Source organism: Notechis scutatus, chromosome 13, assembly GCF_049901735.1.
Source record: "Notechis scutatus isolate UNSWTSFEM ecotype Mainland chromosome 13, rNotScu1.2, whole genome shotgun sequence".
Lineage (NCBI taxonomy): Eukaryota > Metazoa > Chordata > Lepidosauria > Squamata > Elapidae > Notechis > Notechis scutatus.
In genome coordinates, this window is record NC_142021.1 from 2,217,103 (window position 1) to 2,241,895 (window position 24,793).

A 24,793-nucleotide genomic window follows, 5' to 3' on the forward strand; every position below is an offset into this window, starting at 1 on the left:
TCAGTTTCCATCCATTATTCCTTGTCTGGCCGTTGGGTGCCTTGGAGAATAGCTTGATCCCTTCCTCCTCCCTGTGGCAGCCCCTCAAATATTGGAAAACTGCTATCCTGTCTCCCCTGGTCCTTCTCTTCCCTAGACTAGCCAGGCCCAGTTCCTGCAACCGTTCGTTGTATGTTTTAGCCTCCAGTCCCCTCATCCTCCTGGTTGCTCTTCTCTGTACTTTTTCTAGAGCCTCAACATCTTTTTTATAATGTGGTGACCAAAACTGGATGCAGGACTCTAGGCGTGGTCTTACTAAGGCTTTATCGAGTGGTATTAGTACCTCCCCTGATCAGGGTTGTATCTCTCTGTTAATACAATTTAGGATTGCATTGGCTTTTTTGATGGCTGCTGCACACCGCTGGCTCCTACTTCTCTTCTTGAAAGCTTCCAGTTTCCCCCTCTCTGGCTTGTTGGCTAGGGAGACGATGGGAAAGCACTGGATTTGGGATCAGGGAGAAAGACTTTTCAGCTTTTTTTTTCTATTTAAACGGATGTATTATTATGTTTTGTAGATTTTTATAGTTTTGTATTCGACTCGAGGGCGGGGCCCAAACGCCTGTTAGAGATACTCCCGCCGCCAGAGGGCGCTGGTGCGGACTGTAAACCTTGGAGGGAGGCCAACGAGTCTTCTTTTCCCCACTGGTCGATTCGCCCACCTTTGTTGGCCTTTAGCAAAGGGTGGGATTTATTTTATTTTAATTCTCTCTTTAAAAACAAAAAAAGACCTTGAATTTAAAAAGCAAAACTTTCGTATTGCCAGACCCGGGAAAAAAAATCCCTCTTCTATGAGGAGGAGAAAAAAATAGAAAAATCTCTTTCTTGACGAATCTGCTCAGGTGGAAACGAAGTTAGACCCCTCTTCCAGGTTTCTTGCTGGCAGAAGTGAGTCTGTTTCGTTCTTGCAAAGTCACAATTTGGGGGAGGGTCGTGGGGGGATATTGGGGGCGGGGAGGGACGTGGGGAGGGGGAAGCATTGATTAGAGGGTCACAGAGGGGGGAGGGGGTACAAGCCCTGATTGGAGAGGGCATGCATTGGGTTCTGCAGGAAGCATGGAAGGCAGGAAAAGGGGATTGCCAACTGACCGGGTTGCCAACGTACCAGGGAAGCCCAGAATGCTGGGCTTTCAAGACCTGTGAGTAACCAATAAAGGAGCATATTTGCTGCTCAGGGTTGAACGTGGGGGGGGGTCCCTGGTGCTCACTGAGCTTGGTGGTTTTTTGCAGGCGTTTCATGACCCTATTAGGTAACATCATCCGTGCTAGACGGGAATGGGGTGTGCAAGGAGGAGGGGAGGGGAGGGAGGGAAGAAGGAAGGAAGGGGGAGAGAGAGGAGAGGAAGGACTGAGGAGTCCTGGGTGCTCTTTGAACTTGGTGGTTTTCTTGTAGGCGTTTCATGACCCTACTAGGTAACATAGTCAGTGCTAAAGGGAGTGGGGGTGAGGAAGGACAGGAAGGAAGGAAAGAAGGAAGGAAGGAAGGGAGAGGCAGAGGAAGGACTGAGGAGTCCTGGGTGCTCTTTGAACTTGGTTGTTTTCTTGCAGACATTTCATGACCCAACTAGGTAACATAGTCAGTGCTAAAGGGAGTGGGGGTGAGGAAGGAAGGACAGGAAGGAAGGAAGGAAGGGAGAGGAGAAGAAGGACCGAGGGGTGCTGGGTGTTCTTTAAACTTGGTTGTTTACTTGCAGATGCTTCATGACCCAACTAGGTAACATCATCAATGCTAAAGGGAGTGTGGTTTGCTCCCTGTTTATATACAAGCAGTAAACAACACTCTACCTAATCAAGAAATGAACAATACAGACAAGCAAACAGCCTTATCAAGAAGAAAACACCACTCCCACCAACACTGACATGGCAAGCCGCTTGTCTATAAACAGAGAGCAAATCCTTCTTCCTTCTAGCCCTGATAATGTTCCCTAGTTGGGTCATGAAATGTCTTCAAGAAAACAACCAAGCTCAGAGAGCACCAAGGATCCTTGTGAGTAAGCACAGAGTAAGTATGAAGCAAGCAGAGGAAGGCAGCTCCAGGATGGACCCACCCATTGCTACCTGTCTGCCCACATGGTTTAAAGAGAAGGAAGCCACTCACTTTCATCCATCACGGTCAGTCGTGGTTACCCTGTATCTGTGGGGCACAAACGGGGCAAAACTCGCTTAACAAATACCTCATTTAGCAACATAAATTTTTATTCTCAATTGTGGTTCGTAAATCAAGAGCTTCCTGTGTTTTATTGTGGTTTAATAACCTAGGTGAAACCTTCCTATGTATTGCTAGTCTGCCTGTGATCTGCCGTATGCTAAATAAGTACATTTTCCTCCAGCAATGAACGAGTGGGTGCCCATCGCTAAGGAGTACGACCCCCTCAAAGCCGGAAGCATCGATGGCACCGATGAAGAGCCTCACGACCGGGCGGTCTGGAGGGCCATGTCAGCCCGCTATGTCCCCAACAAAGACGTTTCCGGAGACCCTCACCTGACCCTCTTTGTAGCCCGGCTCAACCTGCAAACCACGGAAGAGAAGTTAAAAGAGGTCTTCTCCCGGTACGGAGACATTCGGAAAATCCGCCTGGTTCGGGATCTGGTTACGGGTTTCTCCAAAGGCTACGCTTTTATCGAGTACAAAGAGGAACGGGCCCTGTTGAAAGCCCACCGCGACGCCAACAAGCTGATCATCGACCAGCGGGAAATCTTTGTCGACTTTGAGCTGGAAAGGAGCCTCAAAGGGTGGATCCCCCGTAGGCTTGGAGGTGGTTTCGGAGGGAAGAAGGAATCGGGCCAGCTGCGGTTCGGAGGCAGAGACAGGCCTTTTAGGAAGCCCATCAACTTGCCTGCCATGAAGAACGATTTTTACAGCGAGGGGAAAAGGGAGCGGGCTTGGTCCCGGGGAGACTCGAGGGATCGGAAGGCCGGGGAACGAGATTACGAGCGAAGCCGGGAGCCCCGGCGATCGGAACGGGAACGGTCGTGGGGATACGGCAAGAGCGAGCGACACCTGGAACACCGCGTCAGGGAAGACCGAGGAGGCAGAGCCACGGAAGGGAGGGAGCGGGAGAGGAAAGACCGGAACCGCGAGGCCAAAGACGGCAAGGGATGAAGGCCGCGCCACACCGATGGGACATTTTCGTCAAACGCTGCTCAGTTGAAGGAGAACATCAGAAGCATAGAACTTGCTTCTGAGCCAAGGTGGTTGGTCGTCTGGAACCAGCAGAGACATTGTGGCAGGAATGGCAGCTTCCCAGCTGGAGAAGAGTGAATGTTGTGCCCTCGCTTGATCGTCGCGCCTGTGTCTTATTCCAAGATCTGCTGAACGACGGATCCCAAATTCTCAACATTGATACTACCGCCTGTTATAGCTGAAGTGCCAAAAAAGGAGAGAGGGATGGTTTAGGATTGCCACTCCCATCCCACATCCTTTAATTCTTGAAAAGGTCTGGATTAAAATAAGGCCTTGAAAGCTTCCTCAAGGCAGAAGGGTAGCTGTTACCCTAAAACAAGGGTCTCCAAACTTGGCAAGTTTAAGACTTGTGGGCTTCAACTCCCAGAATTCCTGAGCTGACATGACTGGAGGAGGAATTCTGGGAGTTTGAAGTCCACAAGTCTTAAAGCTGTCAAGTTTGAAGACCCCTGCCCTAAAAAGTGAGGTGGGATTGAATTGTAGAGATGGGATGTGGGAGGACTCGGACCAAAAGACCATTTACCAGTCAAGTGAAATCACCCGGAGGCCTCTTGTTAATTCAGAAATAAGTTTATTTAGCATATTAAAAAGAGTTCTACGGTTTGATATTGTTCTCTCTACTAGTCCCAGCCAAATCTTCTTTATTGCCTTTTAACTATCTAACACCCTGAATCTTGAATAAAAACTTAAGCGTCTTCTTTGCATATCCTGTGGTTGCATGATTGCTGTTATCCTAGAGAGCATGGCTGTCGAAAATCGGCAACTGTTGAGACTTGTGTGGACTTCCAACTCCCAGAATTCCCCAGGCAGCATGGCTGGCTGGGGAATTCTAGGAATTGAAGTCCACAGGTCTTAAAATTTGCCAAGTTTTTACACCCCTGCCCTAAACCATCCCAGATAATTGTGTTAAGAGAGAATACAGAGGGTGGGGGAATATTCAGTAAAGGGTTAACCCGTGAAGTGTGCAAAGCAACTTAAAATTCATAAAGGGCTGTTTGGATGTGTTTAGAAAGTGTCCTGAGCATTTCCTGTTGGTTGGGGAATTCTGGGAGTTGAAAGTCCACACCTTTTAAAGTGAAAAAACACCCCGCTTTTTTCCCCTCCTCAGGTTGGGGAAATAAACCCCCTTTCAATTTTTTTTCCCCGTTGTCCCTCAATCTTCATATTTAATTCCAGCGATCGTGCACCAAATTCAGACCCATTAAACCTCTTTGATCTCATCCAGAAAGAGTGGAAGGGAACCTGTTCCAGAAGCAGCTGGTGGCCTGTTCCCAAAACTTGTCAAACTGAAGTCGGTGTGTTGGATTGAAGCGACTGCCTTCACACAGAAGAACAGGGGTGAAATATTATTATTATTTTTTTGCTGCTGCTGCAAAGGTCGGTGAAAATCGTAATTAAAAGGGGGAAAAAAAAGGATTAAGATAGATTTCAGTTGTTCAGTCGCCATCCCATGTCAAAAGAATTCAGAGCAAAACACAAGGCAGCACGTTGCAGGCACTATAAATAAGCCACAAAATATATCTCCTCCTGAATCTGTGTTTAAAGAGAGCAGCTCCCCTTTCCAGAAGTAATGCCAGAAGGTTTCTGCAAAACTCTGCTTGAGATGTGGAGCAGGAAGTTTTAGCAGGCGGAAGCAGAGGGGAAGAGGGGAACAAAATAATATTATTTTTTTAAAAAAAAATGCCCTTCAAATAAGGGTGTGTCTAAAGATCATCGGTCCTTAGCAGGGAATTTCTTCAGGAATGGCCCAGATCCTATTTTTTAAAAAAATGTTGAGAGGGGAAACGGATAAAGGGAAGCATTGGTGATGTGACGTTCACCCACAAGTCAGCAGAAGTCAAAAACGATGGCATATTGCATTTTGCTTCCCAAATCCAGACGGCGATTCCATTGCTTGCAGGACGAATCTGGAGCGCTAATTCTGGTTTAATGCATCTTTCCCCGCACCCTGAGCTGACAACAGCCTGGAAAGATGGGTAGAGTGGGTGGACCGGCGCCATTCGCCACCCGAGGGGCTTATGTGCTGCGTTCGGCGCCTGGGTATAAGCAGGAGTTCTGGGTTTGGGTCACAGGTGCTGCAGAGCTTCTAAACCTTGTTCGGTGTAGACGTCGTCTTTGTTTCGGTCGGCCCACTCGCCGAAGGAGCCGTGGAAGGAGGGGTTTCGCTGGGTAGCTTGCAGGCGTCTCTTGTCGCGGGAGAAGAAGCTAAATCTGGCACAAAACAAGAAGACAAGGTGTGGGTTAGAGACCTGAAACCTCCTGGGATGGTTTACGGGGTGGGTGGCGTTATAGCAAGCTCTGTAAACGGGCTTTATTTTAACAGAGGGAGGTGGAAACGGGTGGAAAACTCTTGGAACAGGTGGTCCTTGACTTAAACCATTTGTTTAGGTTTTCGTTTGAATTTACAGCAGCATGACAACCTTAAGATGCACGGACTTCAACTCCCAGAGTTCCCCAGCCAGTATGGCAACATTAAGATTTCAACTCCCAGAACTGATTAGGGAATTCTGGGAGTTGAAGCCCAGCCATCTTAAGATTGTTTTCCTAACTGGGGAATTCTGGGAGTCGCAAGTCCACAAATCCTAAGATATTGACTAGGGAATTCTGGGAGTTGAAGTCCAGCCATCTTAATATTGCTTTCCTAACTGGGGAATTCTGGGAGTTCAAGTCCACACATCCTAAGATATGGACTAGGGAATTCTGGGAGTTGAAGTCTAGCCATCTTAAGATGCTGGCTGGGGAATTCTGGGAGTCTGGACTTTTGACACCTTAAGATTGGTTTCCTAACTGGGGAATTCTGGGAGTTCAACTCCAGACATCTTAAAAGTTCCCCAGGTTGAGAAAAACTAGAGAGAGGAAAGAAAGCATGGATTATAATGTTTATTCTCTTAAAAACATCCTAGTAACTGGAGTGTTTCTCAGGATGATCTAGAGATAGAGAAAGTAATTGGTGTTTTTTCACCCCAATATTCTTATTATCGAAATGGCATCACCCTATAATTAACAACAACATGATCTAAAACCCCTCTGAATCTTCCAACACAGGCAAAGTTCTTGACTCCTGCCTGCTTAATGAGGCTGACTTAGGAGGGTGGAACTCATCCTAACGCATCAACTGAAACCCGAGGCCGTCGCTGGTTCATTAGTAGCGCATAAACACTTTCTGTCTGCTGCTAATTTGGGAATGCAGTTAAAACTAAAAACAGAGCCACAGTCTGTAAGTAGGCGGGATTGAAAAGCGGCATTAATCCACGGGAACCATTAATATGCTGGTATATTAGGCTCTTAACACAATTAGAGGAACTGGTCTAAAGGACAAACACAGGGAAAGGCGCTCTCGGTCATGGGCCAAGCATCCCGCAGACGATCACAGAAGGTTTAAAAGCATTTTAAACATCAAGGAATGTTTATATGAACCAGGGGTCTCCAAACTTGACAGTTAAGACTTGTGGACTTCAACTCCCAAAATCCCTCCTCCTCCAGTCATGTTAGCTCAGGAATTCTGGGAGTTGAAGCTCACAGTCTTAAACTTCCAAGTTTGAAGAGCGCCTTGATCTATCTATCTATCTATCTATCTATCTATCTATCTATCTATCTATCTATCTATCTATCTATCTATCCATCCATCCATCCATCCATCCATCCATCCATCCTATCTCTCTCTATTCTACCTCTCTCTATCCTACTATTCTCTCTATCCTATCTTTCTCTCTCCCCCTCTATTCTATCTTTCTATCTATTCTATCTTTCTCTCTCTCTCCTTCTAGCTATTCTCTATCTGTCTATTCCAGGGGTCTCCAAACTTGACAGTTAAGACTTGTGGACTTCAACTCCCAGAATTCCTCCTCCTCCAGTCATGTTAGCTCAGGAATTCTGGGAGTTGAAAGTCCACAAGTCTTAAACTTGCCAGGTTTGAAGACCCAGCCGGGAAGGTCGTAAAACGGCAATCACGTTAGCCCAGGATCGTTGTTAATATGACTGCAGGGAGGCTGTGGTGGCCGTAAGAGCGAGGACTCTTGTTTTTCAGGACCGTTGTACCTGAACAGATGCTAAACGAACAGTCGTAAGTCAAGGACTACTTGTAGAAGGTAGGTTGAAGGGTCAGAGAAATTCACGGAGGGCCAGAGGGACCGAAGGACGGGCCAAAATTTGCACAATATTGTCTCGAGCATCTAAGTTGTTGCAACTGAGGCAGAAGTGCGCTTAAAAACATTTCAGCAGCAGCCACGCCGGGCACCCCAAGAGTGTTTTTAGCGCTCCCCGTTTTTCTCGTTTGGGGGGGTCGGGGTTTTTACGATCCCACAGTCAGCCAACGAGAACACAGCGTGAGTTAAAGGGGGTTAAACAGCAGCGGGTCATGCAAAAAAAGAGGGCAAGGGGGCATACGAACTATAGCGAAGGCGGGGAAAAGGGGTATAAAAAAACCAAAAAAAATATATTTCAAAATCCAGAGTCCCTACAAGAGACATAAGTCTTCTGATTGGCTGCAATGTGGGATCGTCCGGGATCAATCCGGCAGCAACCATGGGCATAACGGCGGTAAAGATCCTGGTTTGGAAAGGAACAGACAAGAGGAGGTCAGAGGGCTGGAGAAAGAAATGGAGATTACGGTATTCAAACACGGCAACGGAAAGAGATAAGTGGAGAAAGATTAGAGAGAGAGAGACAGATGAAGTGGATGCTTGCAAAAAGAGCCGTAATTAGCTACGGTTGGCCTTGGTTGCGCAAAACAATAGAAACCAGGTTTGATGGCTTCGCTTGTAAGCCCAGTGAATGATGGCTTAGCGGTTTTTCTCAACCTAGACAACTTGAAGGAGAGGTGGACTGCAACTCCCAGCATTCAAGTTGACGAGGTTGGAATTAGAGAAACCACATTCACCCATCATGGCTTACTGCAACATCTCAGTCTGTGTCGGCCCAGAAAGAGTCCACATCCATGTTTAAGACCTTTCCTGGGATCCAGGCAGCGTGTCAGGATTCCGGCACTTAACCCCATTTAAATCACGAGTCTCAATCCAAACTTCCAAAGGATTTATTAGGAGTAAACATGCCGGCATTGCCTGGGTGTAGCCGACTCTGACATATCATTCATTGTCACCCTTGACCCTGGTTTCCCCCCACCCCCACCCCTCTGGGTGTATCGTAATTCATATTCTCCAATGGGACACATCCATAGCCAAGAGTCATCAATCATGTTCTCCAGTTAGATATTCACGTGGCAGAAACTTCAGTCACCTAGTTACTATTTTTGAAAACATTTATGGAATGCACTTTTGGTTTCCAAGCTGCCCCACTGCTCCCCCCCTTCCTTTCTGTTGGCAACTCTAAAAAGACCATAGAAATATTTTATGATGAAATATTTTATATTTTATCTGCTCCATGGTGGGGAAAAATACAGGTTAAGTCCTCGTCTTTATAACGGTTCGTTTAGTGACTGTAACAACGGCACTTGGAAGAAAAAAAAGGTGACTTATGGCCGTTTTTCACACCTCAAACACTGCAGCCTCCCTGTGGTCACGTGATCAAATCCAGCCAGTTGGCAACTGGTTCACATTTATGACAGGTGTGATCCCCTTTTGCGACCTCCTGATGAGCCAAATCAAGGGGGTAGCCCGAATCGCTTAAGAATTGTGGGACTAAAGTCACAACTGCACCAAAAAGTGCGTACAATGAGGCGAAACACGTTTAAATGAAACGTCTCGCTTTGCAACGGAGGTGCCAGGCTGAATTGTGGCCGTAAGTCGAAGACCACCTGTCCTGCCATAGCAGAAAGGAGCCAAAGCTGAAATCAGCAAATTTTTCTTTTCTTTTTTTCACACTCCAGCACAAAAGCCGCTTTGAAACGCTCAACGGCTATTCTTAGAGGCTACAAAAACAACACACACAGCTGTTTGTATTGTGTTTCCCCCAGCAGGTTGCGATGACGCCACCGGGCTAGTTTGAGCATTGCACACAAGCTACAAACTCTTTCTAACCCTTTCTATCCCAGGGCAGTAACTCTTATCGAATTCAACTGTATAGTACAATATCTAAGCAACCGCTTTGAGAAGGCTGTAAAGCACTATAAAGCGTTATATGAGTCAAAGTGCTATTAAATTGCTATTGATGCAATATCGAGAGTTTCAATTCAATGTATAGAATGTGAAGGATGCGTGTTTGTGTTTTATTTTTGTAGTTATGTTCACTGAAGATGGTATTTAATTTTGTTGTACGAGGTACAATGACAATAAACTAAACTAAACTAAACTTTCGGGTTTTTTAAAAGGCCCAACCCTGTTTGCAATGAAGCCAGAAGAGCAAAAAGAGAAATTGGAAGGATAGGAAACCCAAATAAATCATCTCTTTTCAGATAAATCATCTCCAGCTGTTTTCTGCAGAATACGATGCTTTTTATTTGCAATTGATGATGGAAGCATTAATTGGAACAGGGGAAGGGAAGGTCTGGCTGCGCTGGGAATATTATCCATCAAATTTATCTGAAGGCCTTATTCCATCATGATCAATTATTTTAGAAACAGAAAACCGAAAGCAGGAAAAGACCTTGCAGTCCATTGAGCCTGCTCTTTGATTTTATTGCTTTTTGGCTTTCTTTGTCTTGTATTATTTTTAATTATTATATTTTATTCCCCTTTATTTTATTTAAATTTTATTTTTCTTTAAATTTCAAAATTTCTGGGGATGGAAAAAAAATTTTTTTTCTCCAGAAAAAAAGAAAGGAAAAATGTATTGGGCTTGCAGGTTGCTCCAAGGTAGATGTGGATATTGGGTATAATCCAGAGGTGGTATTCAGCAGGTTCAGACCAGTTCTGGAGAACCAGTAATGGAAATTTTGAGTAGTTTGGAGAACCGGTAAATACCAGCTCTGACTGGCCCCGCCGGCATCTATTCTCTGCCTCCCATTGAGTCCCAGCTGATCTGCTGGGTCTCCTTTGGTTGCCTTGCACAGGAGAACGGAGCTGGAAAGCAGGTTAGTGGGGTGGGGAGGGAATGGGGATTTTGCAGTATATCCTTCCCCTGCCACACCCACCAAGCCAAGCCACGCCCACAGAACTGGAAGTAAAAAAATTTGAATCCCACCACTGGTATCATCGCTGCGGTCTTAACCAGGAATGAGCCAAAACCATCGCAGGTTTCAAGAAATCATTTTTTTTTAAAAAAAAAAACCCAACTCTTCTTTGAGAAAGGGAGAAAAATAAGCAGCAATAAGGAAATGCATCTCAAAAGACAGGTTGAGCCAGCTGTTTGTTTTTGAAGCATCATCGAGTATTGTAAGTGACGTCTTGAGCACAACAATTTGTCTGCCTCGTTGTTGTTCTTTTTTAAAAAAAGCAGCCCAGAAAATTTCCCACAAATTCTACTTACAGCCGTTTGATGCCGGATTCTTGCTGAGTCAACGGTTTGGAATTAAGAATGGCCGCAGATTGAGCCGATCGCGTCTCTTCGTCCAATTCATCGCTTTAAAAGCAGGGGGAGGGGGAAATGCAGCATGATATTAGGAATATTTACACTGTCTAACTGCCCAGAATGGGGAGTTGGGCAGCCTTTGAAATCTCATTTCAAGCAAAGAAATGGAGAATTGAGACTTTTTGAAGGAGAGGAATAAAAAGAACACGAATTGGCCAGGGTTATTTCGTGCCCCCTTTCCTAATTCATGGTGAGAAAGCTTTAATCTTGAGTGGTTAATCTAACATTGGTTCCAGTTCATTGGAAAGGAAGTCTGGAGTCTAAATCTACAGGAGTGTTTCTCAACATTGGCAGCTTTAAGTTGGGTGGACTTCAACTCCCAGAATTCCCCAGCCAGCATGCTTTAAGATAGGGAGACTTCAGCTCCCAGAATTCCCCAGCCATCATGGTTAAGAACTTAAGATAAGGGGACTTCAACTCCCAGACCCCGCCGCTGTGTGGGGCTCCCCAGCTCCCCAGCCAGGTGGGGGGGGGGTAGGGCTCCCCCGAGGGTGGGGTCCCCCATGCTTAAGATGGGTGGACTTCAATTCCTAGAATTCCCCTTGCTGGCTGGGGAATTCTGGGATTTGAAGTCCACCCATCTTAAAGTTACCAAGGTTGAGAAATCCTGTTCTAGAATATTATCCATCCTGTTGTCATTTCAGCTCTTCCAAATTGAGCAAGTTTCTTATGTTTCCCCAAAACATAAGTCAGAACGACAACCGGACCCGCCCGATCTTATCGAGAATAAATCTCGCTTCGCTCCAGGATCGGGCTGGGAAAGAGGAATAACCACCCACCTCTTGTAATACAGAAGCTCCTCTTGAAGCAGGAAAACCTTCGACTTCAGCTCGTTCCTCTCGTGCAATACGTCCCGGAGCTCTTGCAGAGTGAATCTGGGCCGATTGGGGTCTTTGAGATCCAGGGTGTTTTTCTCTGCTTCCGAGAGGAACTCCTCAGGGTTCTGGGGTTCTTCCAGCTGCAAGGTTATTATTTAGGATTAATTTCATTCAGACTTAAGTTTAAACAGATGTTTTCAAAAGAAGAAGAGCGAAGTTTCCTGGGGCCCGGCAAAATTCCAAATTGTAAAATGAAACATGCACACGGTTCACAATCGTCAAGCACCATGACGAATTCACAAAAAGTACAGCTGGGTCCCCTCTTAGTGACTGCCTCATTTAGCGACACTTCACAGGGACAGCATGGATGGAAAAGTAGCATTAAGTGTCAGGGCTCGGGCACTTAACCCCATTTAAATCACGAGTCTCAATCCAAACTTCCAAAACTTCCAAAGGATTTATTAGGAGTAAACATGCCGGCATTGCCTGGGTGTATCGTAATTCATATTCTCCAATGGGACACATCCATAGCTCAGAGTCATCAATCATGTTCTCCAGTTAGAATTTTGCGGGGCAGAAACTTCAGTCACCTAGTTACTATCTTTGAAAAACATTTATGGAATGCAAACTGCTGCACTGCTCTCTCCTCCCTTTCTGTTGGCAACTCTAAAAAGACTATAGAAATATTTTATGAGTTGACATAAGACCAATCTTTGCACTGAGAGCCCTTATAAGTTGGCAAAGCAAAGGAAAGTTGAAGGAAGATTGGAAGCAGTCATGGTTTCATTTAGCAACTATTTCACTTAACTGGTCCCAATTGTCTATCTGTAATTTAATTAGTTTAACTACTGGTGAATGAGCCTGGTTATTTGGTGATTGTGGCCATTGCAGTATCTCCCAGGAATATTTTCCCCAATCTCTTAGTTTAATCTTTAGCCCTGGAACCTCTCTGGGTGGTCTCCTATCCAAACGACACAATAAGGCCTGTCTTTGTTTAAATCTCCAGGCCCAAACAAAGTCAGCTAGAGGCTGTCATTTGCTGAGACGATGAATAGCTGATTGGAGTTGGCTGGAAAAAATAAGATTATTCTTATTCCAATTTAAAAAGGATCCATTCCAGATTTTGCAGGAGGAAAAATAAAGAGGAAAAAAAAAGAAAGAAAGGCAATGGAAAAACGGAAGAACAGAAATAGATATTTCTACATCTCCCTTTGAAATGCATCCCCCGCTGCTTTGAAAACGCTGTCCCCTAAGTCAAAAATGCAGCAATTAATTCTTTGAGGTGACAAATTATTTGGTTATATTATATTTTTTAGAGATCTGTGCCTATTCTATGGATATATCTCGGTGATTTGGGGGCGGCCTCATCGCTGTAACGCCAACTCCCCAATTAACAAAAGGAACAATTGTGCCTTCTTGGCAAAGCAAGCGATCTCATTAAAACCCAAGAATGGGAGCCTTTTCCAGATAACACAACAAAAGAAGCAGTTGTGAGTTTTGCATTGCCGTCGAAAAACACCAAACTAGGGCGCCACGTACTTGGCACCTCGAGCGATGTCCGCAAACGCACATCCTGACCGCTGGCAAGAACGAACGGCCTCAAATCTGGACAAAGCATCTTTCTGTTTTCACCAGATCCAATATTTTGGAGCAGTGGGATACCTACAAAAAGTCTCATTTTGCCTTTTTTGTTTCTAAAACCAGGCTCCTAGTCCTCATTTTTTTTCTACAGTCAGGCTGTCAGGGCTCTGGCATCCACCCCTATTCAAATCATGAGTCTCTAGCCACATCTCTCCGAGTTTAAAGAAGATTTATTAGGAGTGAACATGCCGATGCTACCTGGGTGTAGCCGACTCTGAAACACATCATTCATTTCCTCCTTGACCCTGGTCTTCCCCCCACCCCCTGGAAGTATATTCTCCAATGGGACACATCCATAGCTCAGAGTCATCAATCATGCTCTCCAGTAATAATCTTGCGTGCCAGAAGCTTCGGTAGAAATTATCTAAGGAATGCACTTCTCCCACTCCCTTTCTGCTGGCAACTCTAAAAGACCAGAGAAATATTTTTGAGTTGACAGGACTCTTTATGAAAAAAAAAGGCAATCCAGGTGTCTCCAAGGCCACAAAAACACAGAAGGTAAAACTCAAAAGTTGGTTGAAAAAATCTATCGAATCCGCAGGTTGGTATTTTCGGTGACAAAAATTCGTCTCAAGAAACAATAGAAGTGGATCTTTTGTGTTTGAACTACAATGGTCTCCGGCAATATTTTAAGTTTTTTTTTTTCTCGACAACTGACCTACACATGCACAGATGTAGATGAAATATGAGCAATAATAAAATGTTACGTCTATGTTCTTCACATTTAGTCTAGTTTTTAAGCAGATCTAATTTATAAATGCATTATTCTGGTTTTAACACTAAAAGGTGACTATATGCATTGTGTTCTTCAGGACTGCATTGTATCAAATACTGAATAGATCATGTAATGCTAAGAAAATTGATGTACTATCCTGCAGATTTTTCAAGAATTTAAAATTGTTTTACTGCTTTTTATTGTTTTTAGTTTTGTATGATTTTTGTTGTGTTTTTATTGTGCACTGTTTTGTGTTTTTCACTTCATATTTCCCTTCCTTCCTTCCTTCCCTCCCTTCCTCCCTTTCCTTCCTTCCTGCCTTCACTTACGACGGTTCCTCCTTTAGCAACCATTTGAAGGTACAATGGCACGGGAAGCAGTGACTTATGACCAAGTCCTCACACTTTCGACCATCCCAACACCCTCACAATCACGGGAACAAAACCCTGGTGTTTTGACAACTAGCATTTATTGACAAGGGTTGCATTGTCCTGGTGTGTGTGGGTGTGTGTAGCAAAAATCCACAGGGATCCCAGAATCGCTTAACAGTTGCATGATTCACTTAAAAGCCAAAATATTTCACTTAACAACCCTGGCAAAAAAAAAAAGGGTCGTAAAATCAGATGCAGCTAATTGAACAACTGCCTTTTTTGTTTAGCAACAGAAATTCCATTCTGGTTGTAACTCAAGGTCTTCCTGTATTTAGGTTTACTGCAAGCTTTTGCATTTCCTGAGGTAAAAAAGAGAGAGCGGGCAGGATTGTAGACTCTGAATATGTTCAGCCCTGTCAAATGAGCTCCTGGAGTTTAAAAAAAATATTGCAAACAGGCCGTTGGGAGGGCAGGAGGACTCAGACAATCCTGGCCCTGAAGGCTTGTTCCATTTAAATCACTGAAACGCAGCCAAGGGTGATCTTAAAATAAATCCTCGCCTCCCTTCGGCCCCCTTTGCTTCCAAGCAATAAAGGAACGTCACAAATTGCAAAAGAGTAAAATAATTTGCTGGTCTCCTTGCTTAAATTAAGCTAAAAGTTGTCTCGGGCTGAGGGGGGTGACTTCGAACCCAGACCTCTCTCATTTTGCTGAGGGAGGGAGCAGAGAACGCAGCAGGAAAGTGTGATAAATTAGTAAATTTATTCATAGTTAAGGGTCATCAGTTCCTGGGGAGGCCACGAACCAATATGTCCCTGTTTAGCTAACCTGGACTGATCTCTAAAAAAAAAAAAAAGTGAAGCAGACTTGGATGGGGGACCACCAGGAGATCCCAGAATCGAGGGATTCAAGCAGCGGCTAAGATGATGGTTTGTGAGAAAATTGCACGCATCTGAGGATGGTTTGTGAGAAAATTGCACAGTTGCGTCCCTGTAGGTCCGCGTTTCCCAACACCATAAAGATAGGTGGACTTCAACTCCCAGAAATCCCCAAGGCCTGGTCTTTCTAGAGAAGAGACTCTATGGTTGCGGGAACAACAGTGAGTTAGTTTAAGTAATGCTTTAAGTCAGTGTTTCTAAACCTGTGGGCAAGTTTAAGACGCTGGCTGGGGAATTCTGGGAATGGAAGTCCAGTTGTCTTTAGCCGGCTGGATGAGGGCTTCTGGGAATTGTAGTCCTCTCATCTCCAAACGGGCAAGATTTAAGGCAACTTTATCAAGTCGAAACCAAACACCCCAAGCAATTTAAAAAAAAACAAAACTACTCCAAATTCCCAACCTACCCGTGCTTCTTCTCCGTTGTGACTCGGTTCCCCCTGCAGTTTCTCCCGCAATTTTCCCAGCTCCGCTCTCAACACCGCCATCTCTTGCTCTTTGGTTTGCAAATAGGCTTCCAGCTCTACTTTCTGCTCAATCAACGCCTTCCCCTGAGCTTCCACGACGGTAATCCGGTGCCGCAGATCGTGGTTTATCTTCATCAACCTGTTTTGCTGCTGCTGGAGCTATGGAGAAGAAGACAAGAGGAAAATGAAGGGGAAGCGGAGGGACACCACCGAAAAGGCCCCACCACTTCCAGGTTCCCGAATGTCCCATCGCTATTTATTCGGAGAGAGAAAGCTGGGAACGGATTGTTGAAGGAATTATGGGAAAAGAAGGCAGGCATAGAGGATTTCCCCGCTGCCAATGAGGCTTCGGAAAACTACAGTCATTCATTGGCTAGTGCATCTTCGATTAAGCAGGCACTTTGCAAATAAAGGAGGATTTCATTTCACATCCAATGAAGATTAGCCTGCTGCATAACGCATTTTGGAAACTAATCCGGTGATTCTCAACCTGGAGAAGTTGAAGATGGGTGGACTTCAACTCCCAGAATTCTCCATGCCGTCTGGGGAATTCTGGGAGTTGAAGTCTGCAAGTCTTAAAGATGGCCAGGTTGAGAAACAAATCTGGGAGGGAGGAAAGAAGGATGAAAGGGAGGGAGGGAGGACGGAAGGAGGGAGGGAGGAGGGAAAGAAGGAGGGAAGGAAGGAAGGAAGGAAGGAAGGAAGGAAGGAAGGAAGGAAGGAAGGAAGGAAGGAAAAGCAAAAAAATAAAATAGGAAGCTTGTTTACAGGATTATGATATTTGGTACACCCAAATATTCTCCATGGAGGTTTTAGATCTGGAATCCAAGTCTAGGAATCTGCTTCCAAAGAAAAAGGAAAAAGGAAAGCTTTTGGCAACTCCTTGAACAAAGCTTCTGAAGGAGGACAAACGAAATAAATAAAAAGTACTCACTGCTTCTACGTCTTCGTTTTTAAGTCCCAGTTCTCTGTCCTTCGCCCGGATTTCATCCCGCTGCTTGTCCACCACTTCCTTCAGCTTTTTCATCACTTGCCTCTCTCTTTCTGACATCCCTGAGGTGTGTGTGTGTTTGTTAAAAAAAAAAGGCAGATAATAATAATAAACAAATAGCTTTCATTGTTGACCCTCCTTAAGCAGTACAGCCCTTGCAAAATGTGTTCACAGAACATGGTGTGTGTGTGTGTGTGTGTGTGTGTGTGTGAAGCCAGCTGTCAGAACTTAACCAGGTTGTAAAGTTGCTTGTGTGTCTATGTGTGATTTAATTATTTATTTATAAATAAATAAAATTTCTTGGCCACCCATCTTACCATAGGGTAACTCTGGGCAGCTTAGGGTTATAAAACTATGTATATCCATATGCAATTAAAACATAAATACCTTAAAATCGCACATGAAAACCTAAGGACCGTTCCAAGTCATAACTTGGAATGGTCGTTAAGCAACCAGTCATTAAGTTGAGGATTCCCCGTCAAAGCCCAATGGGGAGGGGACCTTCTCCTAAAATGAACCCCACTGCGGTGATCCGGGGCGTGGCACAAAAGCAACAAAGTCCCCAAAGTAGGTAAAGTCCCTTTAATTCCTCTAACTTGGCCCCCAACGTCCAGTTATCATCGGCTGGAGAAAAAACTCTCCCAAGAACAGTTTTTAAAGGGAAGAAATTCTGTCCGAACTCAAAGTACATATAAATTATAAATAAAAACCAACACAAACCACACTGCAGCAATTAATGAGACAGGGCAGGATAACGAATTGCAGAACTCAAAAGATAACGAAATACGCACACTTGGGAGGACGCCAGAACTCAGATAAGACTTGACAAACCAAAATAATTTCACTGCTTTGCTTCCAGCTACTTTGCCATGTGCAGTTTGCCCTTTGAAACCGTCTTCCCAGCTGCAGCCAATGAAGGGGATCAGGGCCCTTTCCTCCCCCATAAACCACGTTGCTCCCTTATCCGATCTTCCCTACATGCCCTAGGATGAAGGGGGAGTGGGCCTGGGTCTTCCTCTGAATGCCCAGCCGGCCTGTGCCCTTCCCCAGTTTCCTCCACAGCCACACTCCCACTCCCTGTCAGCTGTTCTACCTCCCCCTCGGAATCAGATTTTAACAAGGGCATGACACCCGCCCTCTTGGCATCCGCTGGATTCTGCAAAATCATTTTGACAGTTGTTTCGGTCCAAAGCACTCAAAACATGTTCCAGGACTACAACACTTGCCTTCGTGTTTCTGGAATTCTTCCTCCGAGAAGTTCACGTCCTTGTTGGTGAGGTTGGTCATCAGCTGCTTGTTCTCCTCTTGAAGCTGGGCAATCTGGGTGAGGAGGTCCTGGGCTTCTCCTCGCCAAACATCCTCCACCAGTTCCAGCTCCTGCGGGACCAGAAATCCCATCCTATCAGCCTTGGGAAGTGAAGACTAGCCTTTGCAAAGACTTTCCCCATGGAGGTAGTCTCTGCCCCAGCCAAAGGTTGGAGGAGGAGACCACTAAGGTTGGTGAAGACCACCAAAATTGAGGAGAGAAGACCTCAACGGTTGGTGAAGACCACCAAAATTTGGAGGGAGAAGACCTCCAACGGTTGGTGAAGACCACCAAAGGTTGGAGGAGGAGAAGACCTCCAACGGTTGGTGAAGACCACCAAAATTTGGAGGAGGAGAAGACCTCCAACGGTTGGTGAAGACCACCAAAATTTGGAGGAGGAGAAGACCTCCAACGGTTGGTGAAGACCACCAAAATTTGGAGGAGGAGAAGACCTCCAACGGTTGGTGAAGACCACCAAAATTTGGAGGAGGGGAAGACCTCCAACGGTTGGTGAAGACCACCAAAATTTGGAGGAGGAGAAGACCTCCAACGGTTGGTGAAGACCACCAAAATTTGGAGGAGGAGAAGACCTCCAACGGTTGGTGAAGACCACCAAAATTTGGAGGAGGAGAAGACCTCAACGGTTGGTGAAGACCACCAAAATTTGGGAGGGGAAGACCTCCACGTTGGTGACCACCAAAATTTGGAGGAGAAGACTCCAACGGTTGGTGAAGACCACCAAAATTTGGAGGAGGAGAAGACCTCCAACGGTTGGTGAAGACCACCAAACTTTGGAGGAGGAGAAGACCTCAACGGTTGGTGAAGACCACCAAAATTTGGAGAGAAGACCTCCAACGGTTGGTGAAGACCACCAAAATTTGGAGGAGGAAGACCTCCAACGGTTGGTGAAGACCACCAAGGTTGGAGGAGAAGAGACATATGCTGGAAGAGACCACTAAAGGTTTGCGACATCCTGTGCGGATTATATGGGATGCTAAGATGTCCTTGTTTTTCTTTTTTTTAAAAAATGTTTTTTAAAAATATTTCAAATTAAAGAGATCTCAGTTCTGATCTCTAGGCCTCTACGTCTCCCTTAACCACCGTCTTGTTTAGCAGTGGGAATTCTGCTGCCAATGGCGGCCGTAAGTCGAGGACTTTCTATATGCATTGTTGTCACTTTCCTCCTCCCGTTTCCTCTGATTTTGAGGGGTGGGGGGAACCCTGTGAGGTTCCTTCCGGCAACAATTTTCTCCTTCCCTTCCTAACTTCCTGAGCTATGATGTGCTTCCCGCATATGCAGAATGGCTAAGGAATTTATTTTTCCACTTCCTTGGCAAGGAAGAAGTCCACATGAAAGTGGGGAGGGGTGCCTCTCCCCTTCTCCCACTAGACTCCTCCTCCCTTCCTCCCCCTCCTTCCTAATGTTCCCTCTTCCTCCTCCTCCTCGTTCTCCCTCCTTCTTCTTCCTTTTCCTCTTCCTTCTCTTTCTTCTTCCTCCTCCTCCTCCTTTTCTGCCTCCCCTCCTCCCTTCCTCATCTTTCCTTCCTGCTCCCCCTTCCTCCCTTCTTTCCTTCTCCTCCACCCCTTTCTCCTCCTCCTTTCCCCCTCCCACTCTTCCTTCTCTCTTCTTCCTCCTCTTCCTCTTCTTCCCTTCCTCCTCCTGCTTTCCCCACTACTCCTTCTTCCTTCCTCCTCCTCCTCCCTCTCTTCCTTTTCTCCCCCTCCTCCCCCTCTTCCTCCCACCACTATAGCCTGGAAGTGACATGCAGGAAGTGAGCTGGGAAGCCTGGCACATTTCGAATCCAGGCTGAGCTCATCCCTCCTTCAATTACTCTCTTGGCGCTGTTCCCACAGCCCACGTGTTCCTAGATAACCCAACCCAAGAACCTCTTTCTCAGCTCCCACACAATAACACCCCCAGAAAAAGCTGGGTTTGCATGAAACGCTTGGTCAATCAAAGGAAGATCCCTAAATTAAGACGAAGACGAAGAGATCGGACAACCTTTTGTCTGCAAATGGTGTAGCGGGTGGACTACAAGACCTCCAAGGTCCCTTCCCACTCTCGTTATTCTGTTCTGTTAAACCAGGGTTGCAAAGGCAGGGGCCATCAAATTCAGAAGCTGGCCCTGGGGAGCAGCCCTAGGAGCTGGGAAATTGGAGAAATACATTTACTAGTCGCATCTTTGCCAACAGGAAGAACAGATCCAAGTTTTGTTACACAATAATGTATCTCAGGCAGAAGACAGGAGAAGTGATTAAGAAGCCTGTGATCTTTCCTGGAGTAGTTGATTTGTTTTCCTCCCCAACCAAATTAGAAGTTGATGTCAGATCTCGGTGTGACTCTTCTGGGAGAATCAAGTATTATACTGAGAACGGCTACAAAAATAACCAAACCCTTTCTGCTCTTTTTTAAAATGCTTCTCATTTCTGGTCCCTTCAAATTATTATTATTATTATTATTATTATTATTATTAATATTCTCCAGCAGGTTTGGGATCCCCTTAAGATGCAGCTCAACTGAAGTGCCAGCTAGGAAACCTGCCAAGTTTGCAAGACCAGCTCTCTGGCACGTTTAAAAACAGATTTTTTTTCAAGAGTCAGAAGCGTTGTGCTTTGTAGAAATGCTGGTTAAATGCTTCTAAATCTGTGTTTAGCCCCGAAGTTTATTTCAGCGGTTTGGAGAGCCATCAACTCTCAGGCCAAGCTGAATCCCGAGCTTCAGCTGAATTTCTCACGCCCTTTTTAATTTTTCTTTTCTTTTTAAAGCATCAGCAATTTATCTTCTACGCCAGAGACGCTTTGAGCATCTTCTGTAGCCATTTTTCATGCCGGCAATTAGAGCTTTGTCACCTCCAGCGTGGTTGTGACACTCAAACCCTCTTATCAGAATCTTGATTGATGCATTTTACTCATTTATAAATTTTAGGCTTCGGTTTGAAGCTCAGCAAAAGCATTATGCCGATTACGAAAATGTTCCTGTTGGAAAAAGTGACACTAAGCTCCTTCTGATTTTTTTTTTTTTAATGATCTAGCAAATCCTGTTTCTTGGTTTCTCGGTTCAAGGATGGATGGCACCACACCAGGATCTTGGGGTTGTTTTCCGAGGACAAAAAGGAGCAACCCCACCCTAGCAGGATCCCTGGGAAGTGGCTGCAGACAGCTTGACAATGATGGGTTTAAGGGTGGCTTAGACAACAAATCATAGCTATGCCTGGTGTGGGGACCCAGTGGGAAGGAGTTCAGGGTGCAAAGAATCTAACTGTGCCCAAATGGTGCCATTCTGCAGAGGCAGCGGTTGTTTGTCATCCCTCTGCCTAAGCAGGGAGAGGCCTCACCTGCAGATGCATTGGGAGGCAACCCTTCCTTCCGTCCTCTCTCCCTTTCTCTCCATTCCCCTTTCTCCTTCCTTCCCCTCATTTTTCCTTCTGGCTTTTCTCTTCCTTTCCTTCCTTCTTCCCTCCCTCCCTCCCTCCCTTTCCCCCATTCCTCCCCTCTTTTTCCTCTTCCTTCCCTTCTTCTTCTCCCTTTCCCCCTTCATTTGTTCTACATTTTCCTCTCCTCTTCCTCCCTTTCCTTCCTCTTTTCCTGCCCTCCTTCCCCTTCCTTCATTTTTTTTCTTTTACTTTTTCCCTTCCTTTTATTTTCTCCCCTTTCCTTCCATATTCTTTCCCCCTTCCTCCTTTCTTCCCTCGTTTTTCCTTCTGCCTCTTCTCTTTTCTTCTCCTTCTCTCCTTCCCTCCCTCCTTTCCCCTTTCCTTCTTTCTTTCCTCTCATGTTTCCCCTTGCCTCTTCCCTCCTCTTCCTCTCTTTCCTTTCCTCTCCTCTCCCTTTTCTTTTCCCTTTCCTCCCCTCCCTCCCTATTTTCTTTCCATCCTTTCCCCCTTTCTTCCCTCCCCTTTTTCCTTCTGCCTCTTATCTCTTCTCCTTCCCTCCTTCCTTCTTTCTTTCCTCTCATGTTTCCCCACACCTCTTCCCTCTTCTTCCTCTCTTTCCTTCTCCTTCTCCCTTTTCCTTTTCTTTTCCTTCCCCTTTCCTCCCCCTCTTTCCTCCTTTCTCCTTTTCCTTTTCCTTCCATCCTTTCCCCCTTCCCTCTTTCTTCCCTCTCATTTTTTCCTTCTGCCTCTTCTCTTCTCCTCTTCCTCATCTTCCCTTCCCTTTCTTCCTTCATTTTTCTGCCTCTTCTTCCTCCCCTTTTCTTTTCTTTCCCTTTCCTCCCCTCCCTCCCTCTTTTCCTTCCATCCTTCCCCCCTTCCTTCTTTCTTCCCTCTCATTTTTTTCCTTCTGCCTCTTCCCTCCTCTTCTTCTCCTTCTCTCCCTCCCTCCTTTCCCCCTTCCTCCCCACTCTCTTCTTCTTTTCAATCCCCATCATCCCCCCACTTTCCCCCTTTCCAACCCCGGGCCCAGGGCCCACCTTCTGGTGCTTCCTCTCCTTCTCCAGCCGGTCGACTCGCTCCAGGCGGAGTCGGTCCAGCTCCAGGCGCAGCTCTTCCACCTCGGGGCTGATGTGGTCTCGGCTGACCAGCACCTCCAGGATCTCCAGCACCCGCACCACTTTGGGCATCAGCCTCCCGATGGCCTCGCAGCCGTGCTGGTCAATGAGCCGCTCGAACTCCTGGCCCACCAGCGAGGCGATGTCGTAGACGTCCATCACGGTCAAGTCGGCCACGCTCTTCTCCAGCGCCGAGACCCCCGAGGCCAGGCCCCCCAGGCCCTCCATCGCCCCGGCAGAGCCCTTCATAGGCGGCGCCCCCCTCGCCGGGGCTCCCAAGGACCGCGCAGCGCCCGCTTTGCAAAGCCCGCGCAACGCAACGCAATGCAATCCGGGGCAAGGCAAGGGAAGGCAGCCCGGTGGCCGGAGGCCGCGGTCCAAAGACGGGCGGCTCGACCCCGGCTTCTCCAGAGCCCTCCTCCTCCTCCTCCTCCTCCTCCCGTCTGAGCCGGCCTCCTCCTCCTCCTCCTCCGTTGGAGTGCTGGGCTGGGCATCCCGGCCAGGAGAGGCGGAGCGCAGCGCTGCGATCTCGCAGAGAGAGACAGAGACGGGCGGAGGCGAGGAAGGATGCTCCGGGCAAGACGCGTGTCTGGGTTTTCCCACGCTCCTGGAGGCCAAGTCGGCAGAGCCTCCTCCCTCCCCCTCCTAGCTTTGACCTGGATGACGGAGAATCTCCATCAACTTGGATTGTAAGGTGTTTTCACCTTATAACGGGATTGGATAACCCTCAAATCCCCGGGCAATTAATGCTAGATGGGCCTTCAATCCAACCTGCCTTCAATGGAGGACCTGTATCCTGCACGAGTCAAAAGAGGGCTGTGAAAATATCTACAGACCCCTCACATCCTGGACATAAACTCTCAAAACGTTGCTATAGAGCACTGCACACCAGAACAACTAGACACAAGGACTGTTTGTCCCCCCCCCCAAAAGCCATCCCTCTGCTAAACAAGTAATTCCCTCAACACTGTCCAACTATTGACAAAGTCTGCACTACTATTACTATTAATCTTCTCATCACTCCTTATCACCCATCTCCTCCCGCTTGTGACTGGATGACTGTAACTTTGTTGCTTGTATCCTTACAATTTATATTGACTGTTTCCTACTATGATTTGATTGCTTCTTGTACCCTATGACTATCATCAAGTGTTGTACCTGATGATTCTCGACTCTTGACGAATGTGTCTTTTCTTTTATGTACACTGAGAGTATTTACACCAAGGCAAATTCCTTGTGTGTCCAATCACACTTGGCCAATCAAGAATTCTATATTCCTCTATTTCTTTTTCTCAGTGTATTGGAATTTCTTGAGGATTATTCAAATCGAGGTGAATGTTTGAGGAGACGCTGCAAGTCACTTAAAATGCAAAAATTGTTCTTGGTCTCTGTCTGGATTACAAAATTTGGAGGGGACCCTGAACGAAATGAAAGGATCTGACTCCTGAACACAGGAAACAGAAACCCAATTAAGTGACTTTGGACCAGTCCTCACACTTACAACCACTGCAGCAGCATCCCTACGGATACGTGAGCCAGCGGTCAGAAAGGCCTGAGCCAAGAGAAGGCAGCCTCTTTTAGGATACAGGCCGCCCTTGTTTAGCGACCGCTATGCGGACCAGGAAGGAGGTCGTTAAGCGAAGCCGCTGACGAAGGACAATGCCGACTTGCGCTTACCATCTTCCTTCAGCTTTCCTTTCGTCGCTAAAGGAGGACTCCCCGTAGATATTGCGTGGCGCCTTCTTCCATTATTCGATCACCATCGTTTTTTTTGGGGGGGGGGTGGGGGGGGTTGCAGGGGTTTTCCCAGGGAGATCAGCCTCATAAATAGGCGCAATGCCGGCCTTCAAAGCACGTTGGACTCAAATGCCCATCATCCACACCCCCAGCCCAGAGTGATGGGGTTTGGAGTCCAACAGACTCCCAAGGAGCCCCAATTATGGGGAGACTCTGCAGGACCCCACCCCCCAGAGCCGCAGCCGGTCAACGTGCCTACCGTCCCTGTCCTATTGTTTCTCTTATTCTTTTATTTTTCTTATATGTACCCATTTCATGTATTCACAACTATGTATACACTTATACTTATTATCTTGTAAACAATTGGCAAATCAAATAAATAAATAAATAAATAAATAAATAAATAAATAATGGGCTTTGTAGTCCGTCCTGTCTAAAGCGCCTGCTTGCTTGAAAAAAAAATTGCCTCTGAATAACCCGCACTTGCTTCCTGTACGTCTTTCCAGCAAAACAAGCCCCCCGCAAAATATATCCCCCCACCCTCCCAACCCCAAATTCAGCTGCGATTGTGCCTCCCAACCTCCCTCCCTTTCTCAAACGCGTCGGAAATGTCCCCTCTGAGCCGCCGTCGCGGGAGTCG

General features: G+C 46.3%; 2 protein-coding genes across 6 annotated transcripts; one reads left to right on the forward strand and one right to left on the reverse strand.

The window, feature by feature from the left end:
* Positions 1-812: 812 nt before the first annotated feature.
* SNRNP35 (small nuclear ribonucleoprotein U11/U12 subunit 35) lies at positions 813-3,924 on the forward strand. 3 transcript variants are annotated; one of them, XM_026687013.2, is made up of 2 exons: positions 813-924; positions 2,367-3,924. In XM_026687013.2, the coding sequence occupies exon 2, from the start codon at positions 2,369-2,371 to the stop codon at positions 3,137-3,139; it is 771 nt and encodes a 256-aa protein (XP_026542798.1). In that variant the 5' UTR covers positions 813-924; positions 2,367-2,368; the 3' UTR covers positions 3,140-3,924. The 3 variants fall into 3 exon arrangements, with proteins under 3 accessions (XP_026542798.1, XP_087798712.1, XP_087798713.1); XM_087942586.1 differs by lacking the exon at positions 813-924 and adding an exon at positions 1,028-1,175; XM_087942587.1 differs by lacking the exon at positions 813-924 and adding an exon at positions 1,735-2,148.
* On the reverse strand, positions 3,772-23,597 carry RILPL1 (Rab interacting lysosomal protein like 1). Of its 3 annotated transcripts, XM_026687012.2 has the most exons (8): positions 22,339-22,890; positions 17,848-17,998; positions 16,565-16,683; positions 15,571-15,789; positions 11,464-11,642; positions 10,583-10,675; positions 7,681-7,768; positions 3,772-5,431 (listed from the first exon to the last, which is right to left on the reverse strand). In XM_026687012.2, exons 1-8 carry the CDS (start codon positions 22,663-22,665, stop codon positions 5,426-5,428), a joined length of 1,182 nt encoding a protein of 393 aa, XP_026542797.2. In that variant the 5' UTR covers positions 22,666-22,890; the 3' UTR covers positions 3,772-5,425. The 3 variants fall into 3 exon arrangements, with proteins under 3 accessions (XP_026542797.2, XP_026542796.2, XP_087798705.1); XM_026687011.2 differs by lacking the exon at positions 7,681-7,768 and having other exon boundaries at positions 22,339-23,597; XM_087942579.1 differs by lacking the exons at positions 7,681-7,768; positions 22,339-22,890 and adding an exon at positions 19,930-20,044.
* Positions 23,598-24,793: the final 1,196 nt, after the last annotated feature.